The 22657-nt window shown below is 42.7% G+C and overlaps 2 protein-coding genes and 1 long non-coding RNA gene across 4 annotated transcripts; 2 read left to right on the plus strand and 1 right to left on the minus strand.

The window, feature by feature from the left end:
• Positions 1 to 1540: 1540 nt before the first annotated feature.
• Positions 1541 to 16102, plus strand: LOC113145920 (uncharacterized). Its single transcript, XR_003297285.2, has 3 exons — positions 1541 to 1560; positions 2354 to 2456; positions 14794 to 16102. It is a non-coding gene; the product is annotated as an uncharacterized LOC113145920 (long non-coding RNA).
• Positions 11907 to 16467, minus strand: idh3g (isocitrate dehydrogenase (NAD(+)) 3 non-catalytic subunit gamma). 2 transcript variants are annotated; one of them, XM_026333072.2, is made up of 13 exons: positions 16335 to 16465; positions 16075 to 16122; positions 15811 to 15822; positions 15013 to 15110; positions 14807 to 14922; positions 14621 to 14681; positions 14358 to 14490; positions 13929 to 14062; positions 13734 to 13836; positions 13500 to 13646; positions 13286 to 13380; positions 13128 to 13188; positions 11907 to 12665 (listed from the first exon to the last, which is right to left on the minus strand). In XM_026333072.2, the coding sequence occupies exons 1-13, from the start codon at positions 16407 to 16409 to the stop codon at positions 12564 to 12566; spliced, it is 1185 nt and encodes a 394-aa protein (XP_026188857.1). In that variant the 5' UTR covers positions 16410 to 16465; the 3' UTR covers positions 11907 to 12563. The 2 variants fall into 2 exon arrangements, with proteins under 2 accessions (XP_026188857.1, XP_026188858.1); XM_026333073.2 differs by lacking the exon at positions 15811 to 15822 and having other exon boundaries at positions 16335 to 16467.
• Positions 16468 to 16835: 368 nt separating this feature from the next.
• On the plus strand, positions 16836 to 21981 carry fam3a (FAM3 metabolism regulating signaling molecule A). The gene is made up of 10 exons (XM_026333074.2): positions 16836 to 17386; positions 17737 to 17768; positions 17864 to 17971; positions 18924 to 18947; positions 19055 to 19178; positions 19519 to 19577; positions 19659 to 19709; positions 19794 to 19878; positions 20414 to 20540; positions 20788 to 21981. The coding sequence occupies exons 2-10, from the start codon at positions 17756 to 17758 to the stop codon at positions 20881 to 20883; spliced, it is 687 nt and encodes a 228-aa protein (XP_026188859.1). The 5' UTR covers positions 16836 to 17386; positions 17737 to 17755; the 3' UTR covers positions 20884 to 21981.
• Positions 21982 to 22657: the final 676 nt, after the last annotated feature.

The following is a 22657-nucleotide window of genomic DNA, read 5'->3' on the forward strand; positions in this document are numbered from 1 at the left end:
CAACAGAAAAGAACCAGGTAGAGAAGATTAACAAAAGAGAAGGACGGAAAATAATGAAACACTGCAGAGAGAAAGACAAGCCGGTTTAACAATCTTCATGGTTTTAGTTGCTTTCAAATAGTATTTTTTTCTTCTAATGAGGGCTGTGGTTAAGAATGTGCAATTTGATCCATCCATCAGAGGAGGCTGCAACAAAAACAAACTTTGAAAGTTCTCCCCAAGAGTCTTTTTCTCCCCTCTGTCCTCTGCACACACTATCTGTCCATCCATCCTCTGTGATCTTGCATCTCCTCCACAGCAAACAAAATAGGTGGGGACAGGAAAAATGGGATATACTGGATAAAAGGAAGTGGGAAAAAAGATATCACCATTCTGGAAAAACATGAGGAGAAAGAATTAGAAGGATGAAGTGGAGAGGAGGTGAGCAGGATAAATTGGGTGGGCCTATCTGTCAGTGTTTGATGAGGAGAAACTGGGAGACCAGTCACATCACAGAGGAATAAAATGCATGACTCAGGAGCACTGTGTCTGGGAAGCCTTGAACTCGATCGCCCAGTGAAAACAGACTGTAAGAGCAATGTGATGGTTGTGGGACACACTGTTGTCGTATGTGTACACACAGCATTTACATGACAGCAATGCAGCTCAGCAAATGTTTCCACACAGATGAAAGTTCGTGCAGATGGACATGTATAGTTGGTGAATAGCTCTCTGTGCACTTTGGGGGTCTCTGGGATAAACTGGCAGTGTCAGGACAGTTTTGCTTTCCAGATTTCTTCCACTTTCTGTTAGCCAACACTCCCTGCTGCATCTGGACTCACAACCTGCTGTGTGTGTCCGATGTGTGTAGTAGTTTGACTGCACGTTTCGGGGACTGGTTTGACTTTGATACCATGGACTTAGTTATGTAGTTGTGATGGTTAAGGTTAGGAAGGGGCTCGGAAATGCATTATGTCAGCTGGACAATCATGGAGGTGTGTGCATGTACATTTATGTTGCACACTGACCAACAGTGACTGGTGAGAAGACAAGGGGCATGTTGAAGCTCCATTTCTGATGGACTAAGCTGCAAGGCAAAAAAGAGCCATAGGTGAATTTTATTAATTTTTAAAACTAACAATTTACAACATATACAACCAGGTTCTAGTCCATAAAAGTGGGTGACCGAACAGAACTCAACTCAGGCAGTACAAACTGAACCAGAAAATGACTAATTTAACCAGAATAACTGAATGAACACACACTGACCAAACAAATGAGACACAGAGGGGAACATATATGTTGGCTGATCAGCCCACTCAGAAATAAGAGAGGGTTAGAAAGATAAACCTAAGTAAGCAAATAATAAACACTAATTAACAAAGCAATTAATCGGTCAGTTATATCAAACCAAATGTAACTCAGAACAAAAATATCATAAATATAACTTTATATAAAAAATGAAAAAAAAATCTCCCCCTCCCCCCCGTCAGTAGTATTGGTTCAGTCCTTGGGCCTCTCCATATAATCAGACTCCACCCTCAGCAGCCTCTTTCGCCACCAGGAGGGGAAGTCAGACAGGTAACTCAAAGACAAAGAGAAATCAATTCATGTCACAGATACACCAACAAATGTTAATATGACAAACGTGTGTGTTAACTAATTGTGCGCACTTCATTTACAAAGCAGTGTAGTGTCCAAAGCTGCTAATAAACTAAATGCTAAACTGACTGCAAATGAATAACTAAACATATAATCGTGCTGTGGGTGAGTGTGTGCAACTTCAACTTTCCATTGTGTGGCTGTGGATGCAGCCGTCAACATCACGCTATAATTATGGCTCGTGTTTCTGCAGGCTTTAGTGTTAATGTCACCGCAGGCTGGACTCAAGAGTTTTACAGTTGACACATGACTTTTCATTGTACCCAAGAGGGATGACAACCACTACCATAAAGCTGCCAAACATTCCTTCACCTCCTTCACTTGCCTGAGCTGTCCCACCACCTGCCTGCGGATCAAACTCACAGCTTCAGACCGTTTTCATGCTCCTGCTACTCTAATGCCTTTCCACTTAGCCACTATGAGGTTCCAGATTTGGTCCCAACTTTTCCTTTGAGCAGCGCCCAGAGGAAAGAGTCAAAAGTTTTAAGAAATAGAGTGAAACAGTCATTAACTAAATAGCCCAGCATGTTAGAAGATTGCTTGGAGGTTCTGAGATTCGATTTTTCTGAGGTTCAGTGAATCCTGAAGTCCAACACAACGCTAAGATGGAAAGGTTGCTCCGAGAGAAACGCAATTTGTAGTGTGATTATTTAATTTTCAACCTAGAGGCACCAGATGTGCAGTGTCTCATTCAAATCCTGCCTGTTTTCAGCACATGGTGCGTCAGAACCAGCTCTGTGGTAGAGTCCCCCTCCAGGGAGAACGAAGCTGTAGTTATCGGATGGAAAACCATTTGAGAGGATTGTGCGTGTACCGTAAGTTGTGGTAAATTTCAAAGTTTTATTAATTCAGTTTACTTGTATGCACAACATACTGTTTGCATTGCGTGGCCTTCATACTTTGCTTTTAATCTTATTTCTTTTCATGTTCATATCCTATACTCCGATCAGTCTATTCTATTTAGCACGACTATGGACAGCAATGTCTCTCTGTTGTACAACCTCACAGAGCCGCTAGCATGGTAATAGACTCTTTGTTTAGCTTGTGCATGTTTGTTATGTATACATTCTTTTATTACTATTATCTAATTTTGAGGCCCAGTTCTGTACAGGGCCCATTTCTCAAACTCTGGTTTTAAGACCATATTAGCATTGTACTCACATGGTGCATTTCTTAGTCTTTGATCAAATGAAAACAAACACACAGCAAATGTGAGGTCAGGTGGTATTCCTGCAGAGGCGTAATAGTGGGTTTCTGGTGCTCTAGGCAAAATATAATTGAGCTGCCATCAGTGGTCCACTGTTTGATCTGTGCCTGGTTCATACCTGGAGGCAAGAGAGAGACTATATACACAATCCACAGACAGAGAGAGGAGTGCAGAGTTAACAGGAGACTCAATAGTGCTGTGAGGTTGCCTGTAGCAGGCTACCGCATCACGCGTGTACCTGCATATCTCGAGCCAGAACAAACTTTGTGAGGACAACAATGACAATGGAGTATCAGAGATGACCAACAGACTGCAATGATGTGTTTAGACAGATATCCCTGAATGCTGGAACATCCCAGAGTAAATCCCAAAAGCTGTAACAAGTGGGACAGTGTTACATAAAGTGGAAGAGATGGATGAAGAGTTGCAGCTGGAAAAAAACACTGACAGTGGAGATATGTCAATTTTACTTGGTAAATACAAGGAGTTAGAGAAGGAGGAAGCCTGTGGAGAAAGGAAAACTTCCATAGTGTCGTGGTGATTGGAAGCAACAGGGACAGTCTCAGGGCAAAGTAAATCCAGGCTGGAAATCAAAACTAAATGTGTGACCTAATGAGGACTGAAGGTAGAAGATGCCCAGCCCAGATGTGAACACACACATCCAAATACACACTCATGCTACATTGTGCTTTGTCAATGTGAGCACTTGTTTATGCCACATTAAGAAAGCAGCGTTCCCCTGTGGAACAGGTGCTGTTCACATCCAAGGTGTGTGTTTGTGTGCACCGTGCACGCACTCTCGAGAATACCCGTTTCCACATACCATGTACAGCTTGCATGCATGAGAGTGTTGACGTCACAGCGTTAATGATGATCGTGTTTATTTATCTGCGGAGGTGGAAAAAGGCAGACGGGGCTTGAATGAGTGTAGTGTCAGGGGACGCAGCCCAAAGCATGGGCCAGGAAAAGCAAGCGAGGAAGGAAGAGGGAGAGCGGGGAGGAGAGGTGAATAGTTCTCTGTGTGGGGAGTGACAGAAAAGAGAGAGCCTCTTGTGGTCTGTTTATGTGTCAGTGCTGTTACTCGACTGATTGATCTGTGTGTTTGTGTGTCTGTCACCAAGTGGGTTTCCACACTGAAATATTTGACCATGATATAATTTATGTGGAACCATCATCATGCTGCATATAATTTCTGTCATAGCTGAAGTAAGTGAACAAGACAAATGTGATGTGCTTAATGGAAATTAAAGTTAACTGCTTGTAATAACTCCACAGTTACCCCATTGTATTTCGCTAACTGTGGTTTGTATGATTAATTATGCTTAAGTTTTCCTGACATGCACTGGCCACTACAATGCGGTCAACCACTATAATCAATCCACTTAAACAGACATATGTGTTGTTATCAGGAAACAACCCATCACCTGCAGACGCTCTCGGCTCTGCTGTGAAGCTTGGTTCAAATTATCTGGGAACAATTGCTGCGAGTCCTTAGGGCAGATATGAGTGCTTCCTGAGTTTAAAGCCACTAAGGAGCTGGTTACATCAGTCTGGCTCCCATTATTCAACAAGCAAAGAGGGGGAGGACGGGATGGGAAGAAGGTTTCTGGAACAGAATACAGAGATCATAAACTGGTAAATTATGGAGCCTACTTTGTGTTTTTGCTTTAAGGAGGAAATTGTTTGTTCACGTAGTGGAAAATCTCTGCCATGGTAATAGGAGGCAGGAATTGTTGGAAAAGTGATGAAAGTGATTAAAAATGAAGCAGGCAGACACACAGTGACTTACACAAACAAACATGCATTTAAGAAATAGGGTGTTTAGGAAGCCAGTGCCCGTCTCCCGTTACAGTCAATGAAACATTAAGTATGTCGGTCACCATGGTGTGTCACCATAGGTGTCGGGTTAAAGCTCTTTGCAGACAGGCCCTCCTTAATCCGGCAGTGTTTCTGCTCAGGTGTGTGTGCACGTGACGTCGTGCACACGTGAGTGTGTGCGGGTCTACCTTTTTCTATTAGTTTTTATGAAGGCCTCTCGTGTAAAATGAGTGTTAACTCCTGATCGGGCTCAGGGTGTCAGCCTGACCAGGGGTGTTAATCTGACAGTGTAACTTTGTTAGCGAATGTCTAGACACCCACATATGGTGATTTGTTTGTCGTGATCAGATCGTTCACATCAGAGAAGTCCGATGGTGCCAATATGGAGCATATACTGTTGTGCGACTGTGTTTATGGCATTGTTCCTAAAAGTCCTCAGGGAGCCTGATCCTTCCATCCTCAGGGAGGCAAGTTTGACCATTCAAGCTCTTGGTGTGCCAGTTTTCTGCTTCTTCTCTGTCGGGGACCGACGTGTCACTGCGACTTAGAACCTTTGGAACAAACGGTTTTTGTGTCCTGCAGAATTGGTGTAACAGAGTTGAGTGTACTGGCAACTCAACATGGCAGCACAAGCTCAGTCTGGCCTCCTGTGTTTATGATGACAAGGCTGTGACAGGGCAGTAATGACATGCATCAGGCGGCCAAATGGGATGGATGACAAGTTTCAGCGACAGTGGATTAGCTGTTCTATTGCCCACTTCATTCCTGCTGTGCTGGCCTCACAGGCAGGAGTGAAGCCTGTTAGGCAGTGAAGGTCACCTTTTTGAAGTATACCACATTACACCTTTCACAAGTGACTGAAGAATTTTAAATTGGAAGCTACACATTGCTCTATTAGAAACGGCAGTGATGCCCTCAGTACACTGTGAGCCGTCACTAGGTGGCCATTGTTCTTCACAGAAACACAGACAGTAACATAAAGTGCCATTCATCTATCGTTTAGGTGGCGATAGGTCAGTAATTCCATAGTTATAAACACAAACCTGTTGTTTGTTACTGATGTTGAAAGGTTTTCTCAACCTGAAGGAGAGATGATGCCCAAGCAACGTCAGGAAACTTAACTTTTTATGAGAAAATATGTAGCAGTGAATCAGTGTGAAGAACTTTGTAAAGAGCCAAGAGAGGATTATATTTTGAATGGAGTGTTTGTGAATCTGCAGTGAGTTGTTCAGTGGAACGAAACATTTCTGTATCAAATTTCCATGGAAAATGAGATGGTAATGCAGGGACCCGACTGGGAATGAAAAGCACCACAGCCTGGGTTTTCTGATTGTCCTGATTTGCTGTCATTTGCACTCCAGTGTCTTTAATTCCACCTGCCTGCAGGGAGGGCTCCCTTCTGCATCAGATGGAAATGGTAAAGGGAAGGGGCCAAGCAGGTATTTGCACTTATAGGGAGAAAAGAAACATCAGATCAGGAGCGGCGAATGAATGTGAGCCAAAACCAGCATTGTTTTTCTTCAGGATATGAATGTTGAAAATCATTTACTGCAAAAGTCAGTCTGTTTATCCATTTATTAAAACACATAGGGGCAACATACTGCATGTCATTAAACCCACTTGTTTGTTATTCCATCTTCATTTCCTCATGATTCTTCCAGGATAAAAGTTAAAAATAACAGTAGGACTCTGATGCCATTATCAGCCTGAATTTTATTACTGTTTCCCTGAGTGATGAAGCCTGACGGCAGAACGTCGCTTGAGAGGACCGAAATCACAGAGAAAGGATGCTGACTGTTTCATTCTCCCTGGATTTTCCCAAATACTGGGTTAACTGGAGCTATTCAAAGATGGAAAGATAAAAGAAAAAATGGAAGCCAAGTTATTACCAGACTCTGTTTCTACATACTCCTCATTTCAGGTGGTTTTGCACCGTGTCACATCAGGTATGTCACTGATTAGCCTGCCCCGAGGCCAAATGTGTTCACTCTGCTAGTTACAATTGCACCGTGCAGCGCAGGATCAAAGACGCCACTCACTCAGGTTAACTCCCCTGTAGCCAGCTGATAAATTTGCGTGACAGCGGAAAGTCAGCATAGTTGCTTCTTTCATTTGCCCATAATGAATCTCACTTGGTCCTAACGCGAGCACAGTCTGCAATAGAACCTCAGAAATCCACTTCAGGCTTTGTTGCAACAGGGGCAGACTTTCAAAAACCAGCCAGCCTATATGAAGAGCAACACAGACAAGAATCCTGAGGAGCTATCACAGTGAATGGAGAAATGTAATTCAGGCTGTATGTTCTGGTAGAGACAGGCAGTTTTTATCAAAACGCTTTACAAATATCACCAGAGGAGAGTTAGGACAGTAGTATGAACGTTTGAGGTAAAGGGGCAAAATAAACTGAATTACGAGAGACTGAAACAAGAGATAATGAGAGAAAGGACCCAGGCCTTTCACTCAACAGAAGAAAAACAATACACACTAACATTAAATGTCACATTTGTCATTCTGGGAGTTTAACAGGAATTGCACGTCTCTTAGGATAATATGTTTACTTTCTTGATAGTATGTCTCTGGCAACAGGTTGGAGATGAATTGTGTGTGCAGAAGTTAAACGAAGTGTGTGTCACTGGCAAATATGCTGTGAGAACACACTGTTTTCTGGTGAATACAGAGGAGGTAAGTGGGGGGTTACAGAAGTTCCAAGATGCTCCGATTTCAGCTGAGCAGAGTTGTAATGACATCAGGGTAGTGTTGTCAGGGCATGCTTGCCTTAATGTAATGTAACCCTGGCAGTACCCCCTGAACTCACAGGGCAAGGCACAGATGGTAAAACATTTAACAGAGAAGAAAATTAAGCAAGTTAAGAGCTATCAAAAATGCAAGCTTGAAAGCGTGAAAAGGGAAAAGCTGGTATAATAAGTAATAAGTTCAGATGGAACAAACAGGACATCAGTAACAGTCAGTTACTGCTTTTTTACCTCACTCCTCTCTTTCAGTTTAAAGTGCCAAAGTGCTGTGACCCTGTTTCTCTCTGATCAGAGACATGTCAGTGTTCTCAAAAGATCCAGCCAGCAACTCAGGGCCACCAATTTACTGTAAACATTAAACCAACCAGAAATAGGTCATTGGTTCCCCTCACTGTCACATAGCCAAAAAGCTTTCAGTACCAGTTAGAGGAACAAAATGTGTGAGGCAGGTAAGGAAACATGAACAAGATAGACAAGTTCCTATTTAGACACAATGCAATATAACTTGCCACACACATGCATACCACTTCCCTGTGCCACATTTAACCACAATGACAGGGCAGAATGCTAAGGCAGCGTTGGTTTCTGCAGCACAGGTGCAGTCAGTTTTTCTGCATGGAGCTAAGAATGTAGAGGAGTAAAAGCATATGTAGATGTGCACACCTATATAATCACATGTGTATGCATTTAATCCCTTGCATACCAGTATGCACATGCACAAAGACACAGCTATGCCTAGAGCCTTGGGCTTCCTCCCTTTAAGATAAATTAGGAAGCACGACAGTCAGATTTCTTTTACAGGGCACAGGTTAAGTGCTGGAGTCACATAAAACAAGCTGGTGTAATTCTTTTGAAATAAGGATCTATGTTTAGATTATGAGCACAGAGTGAGTAGGCCCTGGTATCTGTGGAGGGCTTACAGAACAACTGTCTTACTGCATCACTGAGATTCAAGCAGCACGTTGACCTGCAAATGCTCACTGGGTGTGTCCTTAAACAGATAAATGAAATAGCGCATCAGCAGCATTTGAAGGCTTCTGGGCTCTGCAAGTCAACTAGCACAGGTTGAGGATGGATCACTTTACTTTTAGTGGAGCTGAAATGATCAGCATGCAATGACTTCACTCTCCTCTAGTGTTAAAACTTCCTTCAGTGTCTCCTTCAGGAGTCTAATGCCTGACGAGCTCATTTTAATCTTAAAGATAAGGTGATGATAAAGTGTTTCAACATCCAACTGCCTGGTGAAATCCCTGCTTATCACACTGTATTAGCTGTATATCAGAGTGCTCTTCATCCCACTTCCAACCAAAACCTCACCATCCTCTCCACCCTCACTTAAGCTCTTCCCTGCCATGTCAACACACCCTCCTTTTCATTCCTCTGCATCCCATCCTTCTTGACCTCCTTTCTACATCCATTTCTCAAACTCACATCAACCTCTCCCCTGTTCATAACTCTTCTCTGATTACTGCTGTCACCGCTGACAAAGACAATGGAAGAAGAAAAGGCAAAGGGGACAGATAGAGAGCCCAAAACACCTACTGCCAAGTCCATGTAATGGAGAATAGTTGACCGCTGACGTAGCTTAATGTTGCTAAGCCTTAGCTATGGGGAGCTGGGGGGTGCGGGCTGACGGGACCCCATTAACAGAACAGAGCTGGCTGACTGGATGCAGCTGTGCTCAGCATGGCCTGATCAGAGGCAAGTTGATTGTGATCACCTGTGCTCCATTGCATAGCACAGAAGAGCTGAGGAACATACATGTAAGAGACAGGGAGCATGTGTAGTGGAAATCATACGTTTAATATTGTGTCTGTGTGTGTGAGAGAGAACGAATGAGAGAGGGAGGACTGAAACCTTTCAGATTAGCATTTTATCTTGAAACGGTTGATGAAAAATGTTAAATGTGGCCTTTCAAAGATGCACGAGAGGGATGAAGAAGAGGCGGTGCAGGTGAAGGAGACATGTAGGCTGGCACTAAGAGAGCGCTAGAAAGCAAACACATATTTGTATGAGTGTACATGAGACAAGAAATGTGTGGCATATGAATGACAGCACAAAGGAGAAATTATACAAAATAATATCACAAAAACCCCCTTTGTCATTCTTGTTAGTCAAGCCCATCCATTTAGCACAGATGGACAGAGCAAATATTGAAACTCTTATATCCAGAGTTACCTTATCGTGCAGAACGCTCTGGTTTAATATGTCAGGCAGAGTTTTGAGATGTAGTTCTATGTCCCAGCCTCAACCTAGATCAAATCCATAGAGAGTGAAGACAGACTGCTCGTTACTCTGGATAATCATAGGGACTGCTGCCGTGGTAGAGCATATGTCCAATAAAGGCTGTAAACACTGAGGTACATTACCTGTAGCATGAGGAAAGCCGTTTACTGGAATGGCAAGTAGGTGATGAATTTTCCAAGAGCAATGTGTTTTAAAAACTGCGCAGCCAGTGGGGCGTGGGGCCCCTTCACAAGTTTATACAAGGACTGAATGGTGGTCCATAAAGGTCAAGTGGCCGGTGGTTTGTTGCAACATCTCCCTCTCTCCACAAATGTGCGAGCATCTGCCTCATGGCCCGGCTCCAGCAAAGGTTCAGAGAGGCCAGAGCAGCTTGGGAGGGAGAGAGGCCGAGGAGGCTGACAAGGGGGAAAGTGTGCAGCTCCCCGTGTAATGATAAGTGACATAAGGCATGGTAAGGTAAACGGTCGGAGTGGAATAAGACGACGAGAAAAATCTGGCCCAGAGTTGGGACTCTCTCACAGAAAGTACAACAAAAAAAGACTGATCCTAAACGAAGTAGAGCAGGGATGTTTACGAGCCAACGTGTGTGTTGAGTGAATCACTAACATGAATAGAGAGTAACACAGCTGAAGGCAGCCAGTTGGCAGAGACACAAGTACACAAGTAGTAACTCCCTGCACATTTCACACACTGCTCACCGTATGATTGCTTACAATCATTGATTTCTTAGGACAGCTGAATCTAAAAAAGGGAGCATCATCACAATGATTTCTCTCCTCAATATGCAAATTTTACGAGGGAACAGTTTGTAACTTTCCCACAGAACTGGGTCCACGATAAATTGGTCTGTGACATTTACAATGGGATATGCCCCTGTGACTGCAACCCAAAATTGGAGAAAGACGTGGAGTGGGATTATTTTTATAATATATGAGCAGGAGATCACTGCTGAATGATGTGCTTTAATAATGTCTTTGTGCTCCTCCTCCTGCGACTGCTGGCTCAGAGGACCAGGGAATGTATTCCCAGTACGACTGTGTGGTCAAAGTATTTTAGAAACTAGATGAAACATTAATAGATGATTTGGTTTTACCAGGTGAAACTATAATAAATTGTTTGGTTTAATGCTAAGTGAGTATAATTTAAACAGAGAGCAAAGCCAGAATCCTTCACATTTGTCTTGGAAACGTGTCGTCTGAAGCCAAGAGCAAGATTCCTAGAAATCGCATGAAAAGAACAAGAATTATTTCAATGTTCTCAGTTATGTGGAACAATATGTCTGCCAGAGATTCTTGCAATTCCCTGCGGTCAGTGTAATTGCATGCATAAATACCAGTCCAGGGTAGTTATATATATTCAGCATTTTGTCCTATGAGACAATGTATGCAACAGAGCACACGTGCATGTGGTTGAGTACATTTTGCTCTAATTTAGTTAATGGCAGCTGAAGAAAGAGGTGTTGCCACCTAGTGGTGAATCGTAGGAGAGCATCTTGTTATCCAGCTTGGTAAGAACGATGCTGATGGAGCATGAAATTGTAAAACAAACAGACGGATAAGAGGGTTTTATGTTATTTGGACCAAGAAAATCTTTATCCCCGGCTGTAGGCCAGAACAGAGCTGCTTCTTCTGGAAGCAGAGGCAAAGAATCATGATAAACATTAACTGATCTTATCAATAAGACTTTCCAGTCTAATAAAGCATATATATTAATTCAGTTGTAAATGTATTGGATTCAGATGGTTTATTTTAGAGCTATCCAACTGCATCATTGTTTTGGGGGTTGTAGTCTTGTGCTGTTTTGTACTGCATTATAAAGAAAGGTGTTTCTGTTATTTAGCATTGCCTCATTGATAAATGGATTTGACAAAACATTGGACACCTGTCACTTTAACACAACACAGTTCAACATCATCAAAAACAGCAGTCTCTACCTGTATCAGGTGTGTTCATCCAATCACAAGCTGCAAGGCCAAGGATAGTTGAACAAAAAAAGAAGGACCGTGTCCCTCGAGGACTGGAGTCCTTGCACCAAAGTAACCTGACAAAAACTGACCATCACCTTCCTGGAAGGAGGATTTATTGCAGGACTGCTGTATTACGCTGCATTTGTGTTAGCTTGGCTTAACCTACGTAATAAACTGCCAGTGGAGTGTGTGTATATATAGTTTGAACATTATTTATTAAACTTCAAAACTCATTTGTGTAATGATTCAAAGTAAACGTCTCTCCAAAACAAGGTCAAATTTTTTCTTTATTGATAATATATACGTTATACAGCATATAGCCCCCCCCCCGACAAGACACAACCAGTCTTTAACAGCTTCACCTGGTTAGATGTTAGAACAGTATGTTCCTTTGACCTGAACCACAGTTCAGTTCCTCTCCTGCAGTAATACAGTATAGCACATGAATGAAAAAGCAAAGCCCAGTTAATATGATGTGACCATACAGGATAGTATATATTATATAATTTGGTAAATGACCCCAAAAATGTAAGCTCTAAATTAAATGACCCGCATTGAAAAGCATTTGAACATTTGATTTGGTGTAGTATGCAATAAGGCTACTGCTGACATCGACATATTTTGTGATGGATACTGTAAAAGAGGCTTGTCATTGTTTGCCAGAAAACAGGTTACCTGGAAAGTCCCTCACAAGGAAATATATGAACTATCCTTAAAGTGGATACGAATTCAGTGGCAAAGATAATTATAATATGTGAAAGACACAAAATGTGGACAATAGGTTGCTTGTACAGTTAAATGTTCAGTAAATCGTGTTCAGAAAAAACCCAAAAGAACCATCCTGATGTCAGCGATAGACCTGACACTGTGGAGACCGACATGCACAGACACCCTCTCTCATACTGTGGGTATGCAAGGCGTTTTCAGTGGTTTAGAGATCTGTCGTGAGCTGGCCTTTACTCTGGATGATCCTCATGATGGACTGGACCACCTCTGATGTGGTGCCCTGACCCCCAATATCCGCCGTGTGTAACTGCAAGAAAAAAAAAATCTGAATAAGGTAAGACTTAACCAAATGCTAAGAAAACTGAGCACCACTGAATATCTCCTGTCATACACTGTATTTGTGTGGAAGCTTTGTGTTTAAGCATATGTACACAGTAAACAGTTTCCCACTGTGGAAAATGAAGCACGTATCACATGTCTTCCAATGATACTGCCAAACACAAACCAGTCTGCTGCTGTAGATAATAAGCAGATCAGGTTTTTAAATCAGCTCAAATTAATCCCAGGGCCACACAATCTAAAATCAGATACCATAATGTGCAGTACTTCATATGAGCTTTGTGTCGGTCAAAGAACACAATGCTGCTTTGTGTGAACGTATTGTTAGATCCCGCAGGAAGCATGCCAGACCTGGCACCACAGATTGTCACACAACAATGGCATGTTAGGTTTATGGCAATGAGATAGACGGAGGCGACTGAAGACTTACCCTGGTTTCATTCATGGTGGTGAGGACTGCATTCCTGATCGAACTTGCATAGTCATAAAGTCTGGCGACATCCAGGAGAAGGAGTTGTTTGTATTAGCACAGTGACAACATCACATCTTAGAAGGTTTGTAGTGAAAGTATTATATGGAGACGCTTACTTAAGGTGGTCCAGCATCATGCAGCTAGCTAGCAGCATGGCAGTGGGATTAGCAATGTTCCTGTCTGCAATACTTTTTCCTGTGTTCCTTGTGGCCTTAAGGAGCCAGAAAATCAGGGCAAGAAAGAGACAAATCCCAAAGTTAAGGACTTAGATTTCCCATTGTTCAAAAACAGAGTGAGTGTGCTACAAACTGGAGACTGCCAAACACTCACCGTTTCAAAGACAGCGTAGTCACGACCATAATTGGCCCCGGGCACCAGACCAGGCCCTCCCACCAGGCCTGCACACACATTGCTCACCACGTTTCCATACAGGTTGGGCATCACCATCACATCAAACTGCTGCGGCTTGGACACCAACTAAAAACACAAACAAACAAGGGAGGGAGGAGCAGAATTTAGTCAAACATTAACATTAACACACCGTCCCTGAATGCACCGACATACCTGCATGGTGGTGTTGTCCACAATCATGCTGTCAAATGTGATGTCTGGGTAACCAGAGGCCACTTCCCTGCAACACTGCAGGAACAAGCCATCACCCAGTTTCCTGTTGGAGCAGAAAGGCCACACTCAACTTTTCCAGCAGCAAGAAACCGGCAATTTGATGAGACTCAGGAGCCCCAGCAACTGTAAACTCACATGATGTTGGCCTTGTGCACGGCAGTGACCCTGCGTCGACCTTTCTCCCTGGCCAGACGGAAGGCATAGTCGGCAATCCTGAGGGAATTGTTCCTGGTGATGATCTTGAGACTCTCCACTACCCCTGATACACTCTAAAAGAAGACAAAGTTCAAGAACCGAAAACTGCAAGGAACCAAGGTAAATATAGGAAACATGAATAAGCCCATAGATTTTGTTTTTTCAACTCTCAGAATAACTACCTAGATTAAAAGCAGCTCTTTCCAAAGTAGCACTAAACACTGACAAGGTGAACATTGTTAAACATATGTTAAGGGGGAAAATGTACAGGGAAAGAGGAAGACGGGGAGGAAAGAGGTTTTAGGGGTCGTAGTGCACGTGTGTGTTTCAGGAGACAGGAGAACTGATTGTGCATCTGTTGGGACCAACCTCATGCTCCAGATTGCTGTACTCTCCCTCTGTGTTCTCCCTGATGATTATGATATCAATGTTCTTGTGGCGAGTCTGAACTCCAGGGAGGGACTGGCAGTGCATCACGTTGGCATACAGGTCTAAGCTTGTGCTGAACATAGAACAACAGAGGAGGAAAAGCACCGGATTAACTGAAATAAAAGACCAAGTTATGGAAGCAATGTGAGCCATCTGAGAAGAGTCTTTATCAAGGCAACCTAATGCTTCGTCATAGCACTTACCGAAGGAGATTATTTCTGGATTTGACAGACGGCGGCATGATATGCTTGGTTTCAATGTTACCTATCAGGAATTAAGCAGTGTTGCAGTTAAACCATATTGTTATTGTCTTGCTATAAACAACGTGCATCTCCAGATGTGTTTTTCATGTTTTCATGCTGTGTTTGCGCCACAGGAAAGAGGCTTACCTTTGAGGGCAACTCCATTACGGCGGATGGCAGTGATGGCGTTATTGATATCATCCTCACTCTCCAGCCCAGAGTTGACGTGCACCACCTCAAAGTCCACTGGCACGCAGCTGAACCTGCGCCGTAATTCCAAACCATGCAATGAGCCAATCATCTCCCGTCTGAGGTTGAAAAGTCGGACGATATTTAATTTATGTCCAACTAACCTGAAAACCTCTCTGACGTGACTGAGCAGCTCAGGACCAATTCCATCTCCAGGTATGAGGGTCACAGTGTGTCTGCCTCCATACTTTGCAGGAGGGGGCTGTAACGTTGGCATTTTGTACAGTTGTAACGAAAACAAATGTTTTTGTATTAAAACACAACCAAAAAAAAATCATAATGGCCCCTGCTTGTCAACACATTTCAACTCAATAACAATGCAATGCAAAACATAAGTCATGTAATTTTACAATTAAAACTAAAATGTCAACATTATGAAGTCAGTCTGAGATCACACGAAGACAGTAGAAACTGAGACAACCTAAATCCACCAAAGGACTGTGGCTGCAGACGAAGATGGCAAACCTTGGCAGGAAGTTGTTAACCTTGACAGGGTTATGGTTATTCTAAGGATTAGGGTTAGGATGAAGGATTAGGGATAACATTAATCCTAACCACAGCCCTACTTCTGGACTGGTTCAAACTCTGGCCAAGGTTGGCAGTGCCATAACTGTGGTCGTAATCCGCCACCTTAGTCTGCAGCCAGGTCCCTCTCGCAGGTTCCCCAAGGTGCATGGAACAGCCTACTACCAAGTACCTGGAGAAACTGCAAGTGTCAGAAGGGAAGAGGTGGGTGCATTAATTTGGCTTGGGTTTTTCTGATTATTTCACCTGCTATGAAGTTAAATGACAGAAAAATATTCAGAATATTACTTTTAAAGACATGTTCTCTTTGATAACATTAGCCAAGCACAGTAAAATACACTGTCATGTATTGAACCACTTCAGTGTCGGCTACTCACAATGTTTTCTCCCTGTTGTTGAAGGTGGAAAAGCAGAAGGACAAGTCAGTTTGACAGCTGTGTAGAAGAACACGTTAATAAAGGAGATATCAATGAATAAAGAGGCGTTATAACCTTTGCCTTCCCAGAGAGTTCATATGTAACACTCCCATGTTAGAATAAAACAGAAACAGTAAGACCCAGGCCCAGTTCAGCTCAAAGCCACAAAACAAAGTGTTAAATATTTATATATTTTCATCTGATCCAGGGGGAAGATTCACTCACAGCACGTAGGTTTTTATTCCTGCGACTCGCTATGGTTGTTCCGAACACCTGAAACAGAACAAACAGGTCCGCAAACAAGGCGGGTCAGGGCGTGTTGGTGAACGACAGGTGCGTTAGATCCAAAGCCTCGGGAGGAGGCACAGACTACAACCACCTACTCTCCAGTCTTGGAATCATCGTTTTAGTTGTCTCTTTCTCTAAATACATGGGTTTGTGTTCGAACAGCACCGACACAATGAAGGTACCGGGACGGGTCTTACTTTAGTCGTGGTTCCGAGGCGCCAGAACGGGCTCATGATCCTGGACACGGACCGCGCTGCGTTATGGGCCGCCATCTTGATTTGACGCCCTACTCGCGTGCACGAGGAGGCGTCGTGCTCGCGCGACCTGTCCTTATGTGTCGATATAAATAATAATCGATTTATTTGTTCATGGATCGTTTTGTAACGATGGACTGAGGGGGGAGGAGGGGGGTCCGTGGTGTATTTTGAATCTGTTAAATTAAATGTAGTCATGGTGCGTTCACGGCCTATTATTTGGCCAAGGAGCAGAAGAACATTTCCAGTCAGCCTCCGACAGGTGATTGGCAGGTGCTGGAAAGAACTACAGACGTGTTAATAAAGTGAATGACTGGCAGTAAGATGTGAATAGATGCCATTAGTAACACTAACACTGACCTAAGTCTAATTCTATGTTCTCTACTCGTCGAGTCTGCAATAGAGCGTCTGCTTCCTTGTTTGGAAATACAGTTCATTTAGTGTGAGGGTGCACGTGGTAACAAAACGACTCAAGTACATGACAAAACAAAAGAGGTTTCGTGTGGCTGCTGTGACCAAACAGGCCAAGTCCGAACATTGAGCGTTGCCCTTTCGCTTCCGTTTTACCGATGGTACCTGAATGCAGCAAGAAGTCAAATAGTCAAGTGACCTGTTCGCGCAGACTCTGTAGCTACGGGAAATATCCGGAAGACTGGTGGAAAAACCTTGATCGGAAAACGAGCCCCGATCTGTTGGATCCATCGAACCCCGAACCCCGACCTGTTGGATCCATCGAACCCCGCACCCCGACCTGTTGGATCCATCGAACCCCGACCTGTTGGATCCATCGAACCCCGACCTGTTGGATCCATCGAACCCCGAACCCCGACCTGTTGGATCCATCGAACCCCGCACCCCGACTCCCCGCCTCTTTGCACTGAAAGCGCCTTCATCCCAGGATGCCTTCAATGAGGAAACAACGAAATAAATAATCCGATCCCGAGTGACAAGAGCAACAGCTCTTCACTTCATTAGCGGCAAAGGTGACAGAAAAGGTAAACACACCTGTAGCGCGATCACAGCAGGTAAGACCTGAAGTTAATACACGTGCTGCCAAAGGAACTGTCTGTGTCTGTGTCTGTGTCTGTGTCTGTGATGCTTCGGGTTCATTTCTCCGTCTTGCAGCCGATATTAAAAAATGGCCGCAGACACTTTGAAACACTTCCCCACTGCTGTATTACAAATGTCTTCAGTCTGTTTTTAAACAGCTGTTTATTCACAGTCTGACTCTTGCGTCATCATCATAGTCAACAAAGACAATAAAAGCCACTTCAGTAAAATGTGACAGTCCTTTGCAAACCTGGCTGCAGTTCAAGCCCTTGCTCTTTGTTTTTATTCTCTACAGGTTTAGGGGGCAGAGGATCATGAGGTTGACAGGTGGGTTGAAACTTGTCTCACATTGCAGTGGGAACGTGTTGGTTCAGCGGAACCGTGTCGAGTCCGAACTGTCTTGTTTCTTTATTTTGTTTCAGGTCCACTAAGAATTGTGGCTGTGCTGCTGTTGGTGGGGCTCACCTGGCTGCTGGCAAACACTTTATTTGGAGGAGACAGTGGTTCCTCTATGTTGCATTTATTCAGTGGTAAGAGATTTAGTGCTGAAATCTTTCACTGCTTTAGTCGTTCACCCAAAACTGATTGAGAACATTTAATCAAACAAAAACACCTTCTGTAACATTTGGTGGTTCTACAGAGTTGACAATTTAATATCTGTGTTTTTTACTGTTGGTCAGGAAAAAAAACAGAGATTGTTTCTTCATGGGCTTTTGGGAAACACTGATGCACATATTGTTGTTATTGTTGAGACTCTCTTATTGATAATAATAAGAATAATCTTTATTTATGGAGCATTAAACTTGTGTTACAAAGTGCCTCACAAGAGCAGGACACTGAAAACTCAAAATGTTGTAAATATCAATGAAGGATGATCAAAAATGAAAACGAATCCATTAAACCTATAGAAGTAAGTAAAATCTGGGAAGGCTCTCTTATAAAAGTTTGTTTTAAGAAGAGATTTGAAAGAGGTTACTGACTAACACCCTCAGGCAGGTCATTCCAAAGCTTGGGGGCTTTAACTGCAAAGGTTTTATCACCTCTAGTTTTTAGTTGCACCTCTGGAACACACAGAAGAGGCTCATCGTTTTAACAGGTCTGATACATGGACCAGTCAAAGGCCATGAAGGGCTTTAAAGGTCAACAATAAAATCTTAAAATCAATCTGAAAACGTACCGGGAGCCATATGGTCGTATCTACTCGTTCTAGTTAAGGTGTTTGAGTTCTGTATATTAATGGATTTAGGGGTTTCTGACTAAGCTAAATGAAAGTCAAGGTGTGAAGAGATGAACGTATGTAAAACAATCTCAGTGTCATTTAAAGATAAAAGGAAAGTGATTGTTTATTGCAGCCATAAGACATTTCCTAAGTTTTGGTTTAATCCTGATGTGCGTTTGATGGAGGATCTGTAAACAAAATGAACAAACGGCCATTTTGATATGAAATTTGTGAACTTTCATGTAAACTTTCTATTTTCTCAGGTGCAAATGAAGAACCTACTCCTGGTAAGTGGAAGAACAAGTGTGTCATAATTCTACCTGTGAAGTGTCATGTTGCTAATGTTGGTTTCCTCTTTCTTATCACGACCCACTTATCGATTATGTTTTACCAGAACCCCACCCTCGAAAGTATAAATGTGGCCTTTCAGCCCCCTGTCCCCCAAAACATTTGGCTTTCCGCCTGGTGTCTGGTGCTGCCAACGTGATTGGCCCCAAAATCTGCCTGGAGGACAAGATGTGAGATTTAGTGTTTAGCAGTTCCTCTCTGTTCATGTATGTCTTTGTCTCCCCTGCTGTCTCCTTTGTTTTTTGTTTTGTTTTGTTTTCACACACTGTTCTTTTTTCCCCTCTGTGCTTTCATAACCAGGCCCCCGAGTCTGTCTGTGGAGCTGAATGCAAGTATTCTATCAGTCTGTCTGTCCTTCACCTCTTTGGTTTTGTCTGTAGCGTTTTCATATTTGTTGTTACTTAAATGTGACGCAGTAGGTATAGGTGTGTAGCATATGTGCGACACAAGGAAGTGTCCTCGTCAAGTGCTTGAGCTGGTGTTTCAACGGCCTGCATTTGTTTCTCACAGGTTGGTGAGTAGTGTGAAGAACAACGTTGGCAGAGGATTAAACATAGCTCTGGTGAATGGTTAGTGTGGCATCATTCGCCCTTTTAACAGGCTGTGTGTTCATGTTATTGTACCATCAATCTGATGTTTCTTTGTTTCAGGGGTGACAGGAGAGCTGCTGGAGACAAAGACCTTTGATATGTGGGCAGGAGGTAATGACTAATAGACCAAAATATGGAGTCGAGATGAACTTTACCACAACCACAGCTTATAGCTCCTCTGATGCTTGTTCTCAGATGTTTCTGACCTGTTGAAGTTTCTCCGGCCACTGCATGAAGGAACACTTGTGTTTGTGGCTTCCTTTGATGATCCAGCTACGAAGTGAGAGTTTTTCAAGTGTTGTCATTTCCAGTTTAGTGTATCTCCCTTTTCTTCTTAGAAACACATCACAGCAGTTTTAAATGGATATTTGATGTTAACTTGAAAAGTCTTTGTAGAAGAAAATAATCAAGTGGTTTTGCTACAGGGAATATTTTTAATGGCTAGACAATGACAAGGTTAATGTCCAACCAGATTTCTAAACAACAGCTGGTATCAATTTATCTGTTGTCATTTTACAGCCAAATCAAATCAACACTGTATGATTAAATAAAACCCCAATATAGTGTTAAAGCAGAGCAGTGAGGAGTCATTTCCCCAATAAAGAATTCATGTAACAATGTTTGGCACTGTAGAAGAGCAGAAGGTCAGAGAGAAACAACATGAGCATGATCATAAACCCCCCCATGTTGTCCTCGGAGGCTTTATCATTCAACATGTATCAGGGAGATAAAGTGATCAGAGCTAAAAAGGGGAGAGCCATTGAGACCTTGTTAAAGACATTAACATGCTACCTTATTCATGCTTCTGGTGGCAGGCTCAACGACGAGTCCCGGCGACTGTTTGAGGAGCTTGGGAGCACAGCAGTGAAGGAGCTGGCCTTTAGAGACAGCTGGGTGTTTGTTGGAGCCAAGGGCATTGAGAACAAAAGTCCCTTTGAGCAGGTATGTTACTGTAACTGACGCTGAACACGTCCTGAAGCAGGTATGGCACGATTTCCATACGCAAGAATCTTGTACATCTTTTTCATGTAAGGGGTGGATTGACCGTAGACTTTAGAATAGATTCTTCCAGAACGCCTTACTCATACACGTGCTCGATGAATGATAATCGAGCGCTTTGAGCAGCCGTCACCCTGATCCGTTTGTTTAGTTGACGTCAGTTCTGTCTGCCTCTGGTTATTCCCATTAGCGTATGAAGAACAGTAAGAGCAGCAACAAGTATGAAGGTTGGCCTGAGTCTCTAGAGATGGATGGATGTATCCCCCTGCGGCCGCCGCTGGAATGATTACTCTGCCCAGTAATCTTCACATGCAGTAACACCTGGACTAGCAGCGACGGATCTGTATGACTGTTAGAAAGCTGATGAACTGCTGAATGACTGGAGCCACAAATAAACGTATGTTTTCCTTCTGGTGGCACAGACGTGTTAAACGCAAAGATTGTCCTGATATATTTCAAATAGCTGGAACTTATAAAGCGTTGACACAGTAAGCTCTGTGTGACCCGTTATAGCTGAAGTAATGCTGTAGAAACAGGGAGACAGTTGTCAGGTTAAGGAAACTGAAGAGGCCAAATGTTTGATGACCAAAGTATGACGACGACTAGTGAATGACTACAGCTGGAGTAGGTCTTCCAAAGCCATTGTATAAAAAATAGATATGTTCTCTGCCTTTAGGTTGTCATTGCTCTCTTGAATGCTTGTATTCGATTTTCGGAAGACAAAGACCAACCTAACCAGTTTCACTCTAAGGCACTGGGAAACACAATCCACGTCACAATAAGAAAACATTTGTGGTGCTCTGGCATTTTAAACTATTTTAAGCACCAGGTCAGTGAGTGGATTCTATATTTTATATACATTAATATATTTCATTCTGTGATTCATTCATAATGTTAGCTGTCATTGCTTCCTTAGAACTTGACACCGTGCAGATATTGTTTGCTACATGTTTACAGAGTCCTTTATGCAGATTTGGTCTTTTTTCATAGGCAGTTTTCATTTCATAAAACTATTTAATTTAATACTGTATTAAAAACACTGCAGATTAATTGTAGGTTCATCATAACACTGCTCATAGCTTTAGTTTTTGTTGCCTCAGACCTGCAGGCAACTATTCCCTGAGTGCTTTGTTTAAAAGACTGTGTTTAAAGACTTTAAATGTGTGGTTGTGTATGTCGTTTCTTTACAATATGAATGTAACCCAGTTGCATCTTGCGAGCCTTTGTATTGTATGGACAGAAATTCATTCACGTGTATGATTAGAAGTTTATTTTGGACGCCTCTGCCCGGATGGGTCTGTGAAATGTTAATATCTTTTCTACAGTGTGTCACAGTCTGTGTTTGTAGTGTCATCATGGCAATAAATAAAAAATGTGGAGATTATTTTCATGTGTCCAGAGAAATTGAATCAACTGGTGTACTTGAAGAAATCCACCAGAGGGAGACAAAGTCAGTCTCACTGGGTTGCTCAGTTCAATCCCCTCCAAGCATTTGTCTCACTGAGCACAGGCCATGATAAACGTTGCATTTACAACATTTCTGGAATTACACTGTTCAGTACACAAGTGTGTTGCTGGTTGGGTTGAGAGCCCATGATGGTTCAGTTTGAATATGTTATATGGCCTTTAAGTGCTGTTAGAAAAATCTCGATTTTTGAGTGTCTTTGATGGAGTGTGGTGTTTTTAGGCACAATAAAATACGTGATGTTCAATGAGAGTAACACAGGCCATGAGCATATTTTTAAGACGATAATTGTAGTTTATGGAAAAGATCTCACTCAAGCACCAGGAGAGAACAAACTCCAGCCGCAGGCTCAAATGGGATTCGAACCTGAGACCATCTTGGTTTAAATATGATAAAATCTGGATAAAAATAGCAGCAGGCTACAGAAAAGATTGTCTTTATTAACCCAGTTTGAAAATAACCCAGTACACTAGTCATCCTGAGGAACTTTTTAAAACTATTTATTTTACTATTTGTTGTTTTACACATTTTAGATGTTGCTTTGCTTCTTTTTTGTCTGAAATAAATCTATTAGCTTAGATAATATTATTAAATG

Source organism: Mastacembelus armatus, chromosome 7 (assembly GCF_900324485.2).
Source record: "Mastacembelus armatus chromosome 7, fMasArm1.2, whole genome shotgun sequence".
Taxonomy (NCBI): Eukaryota; Metazoa; Chordata; class Actinopteri; order Synbranchiformes; family Mastacembelidae; genus Mastacembelus; species Mastacembelus armatus.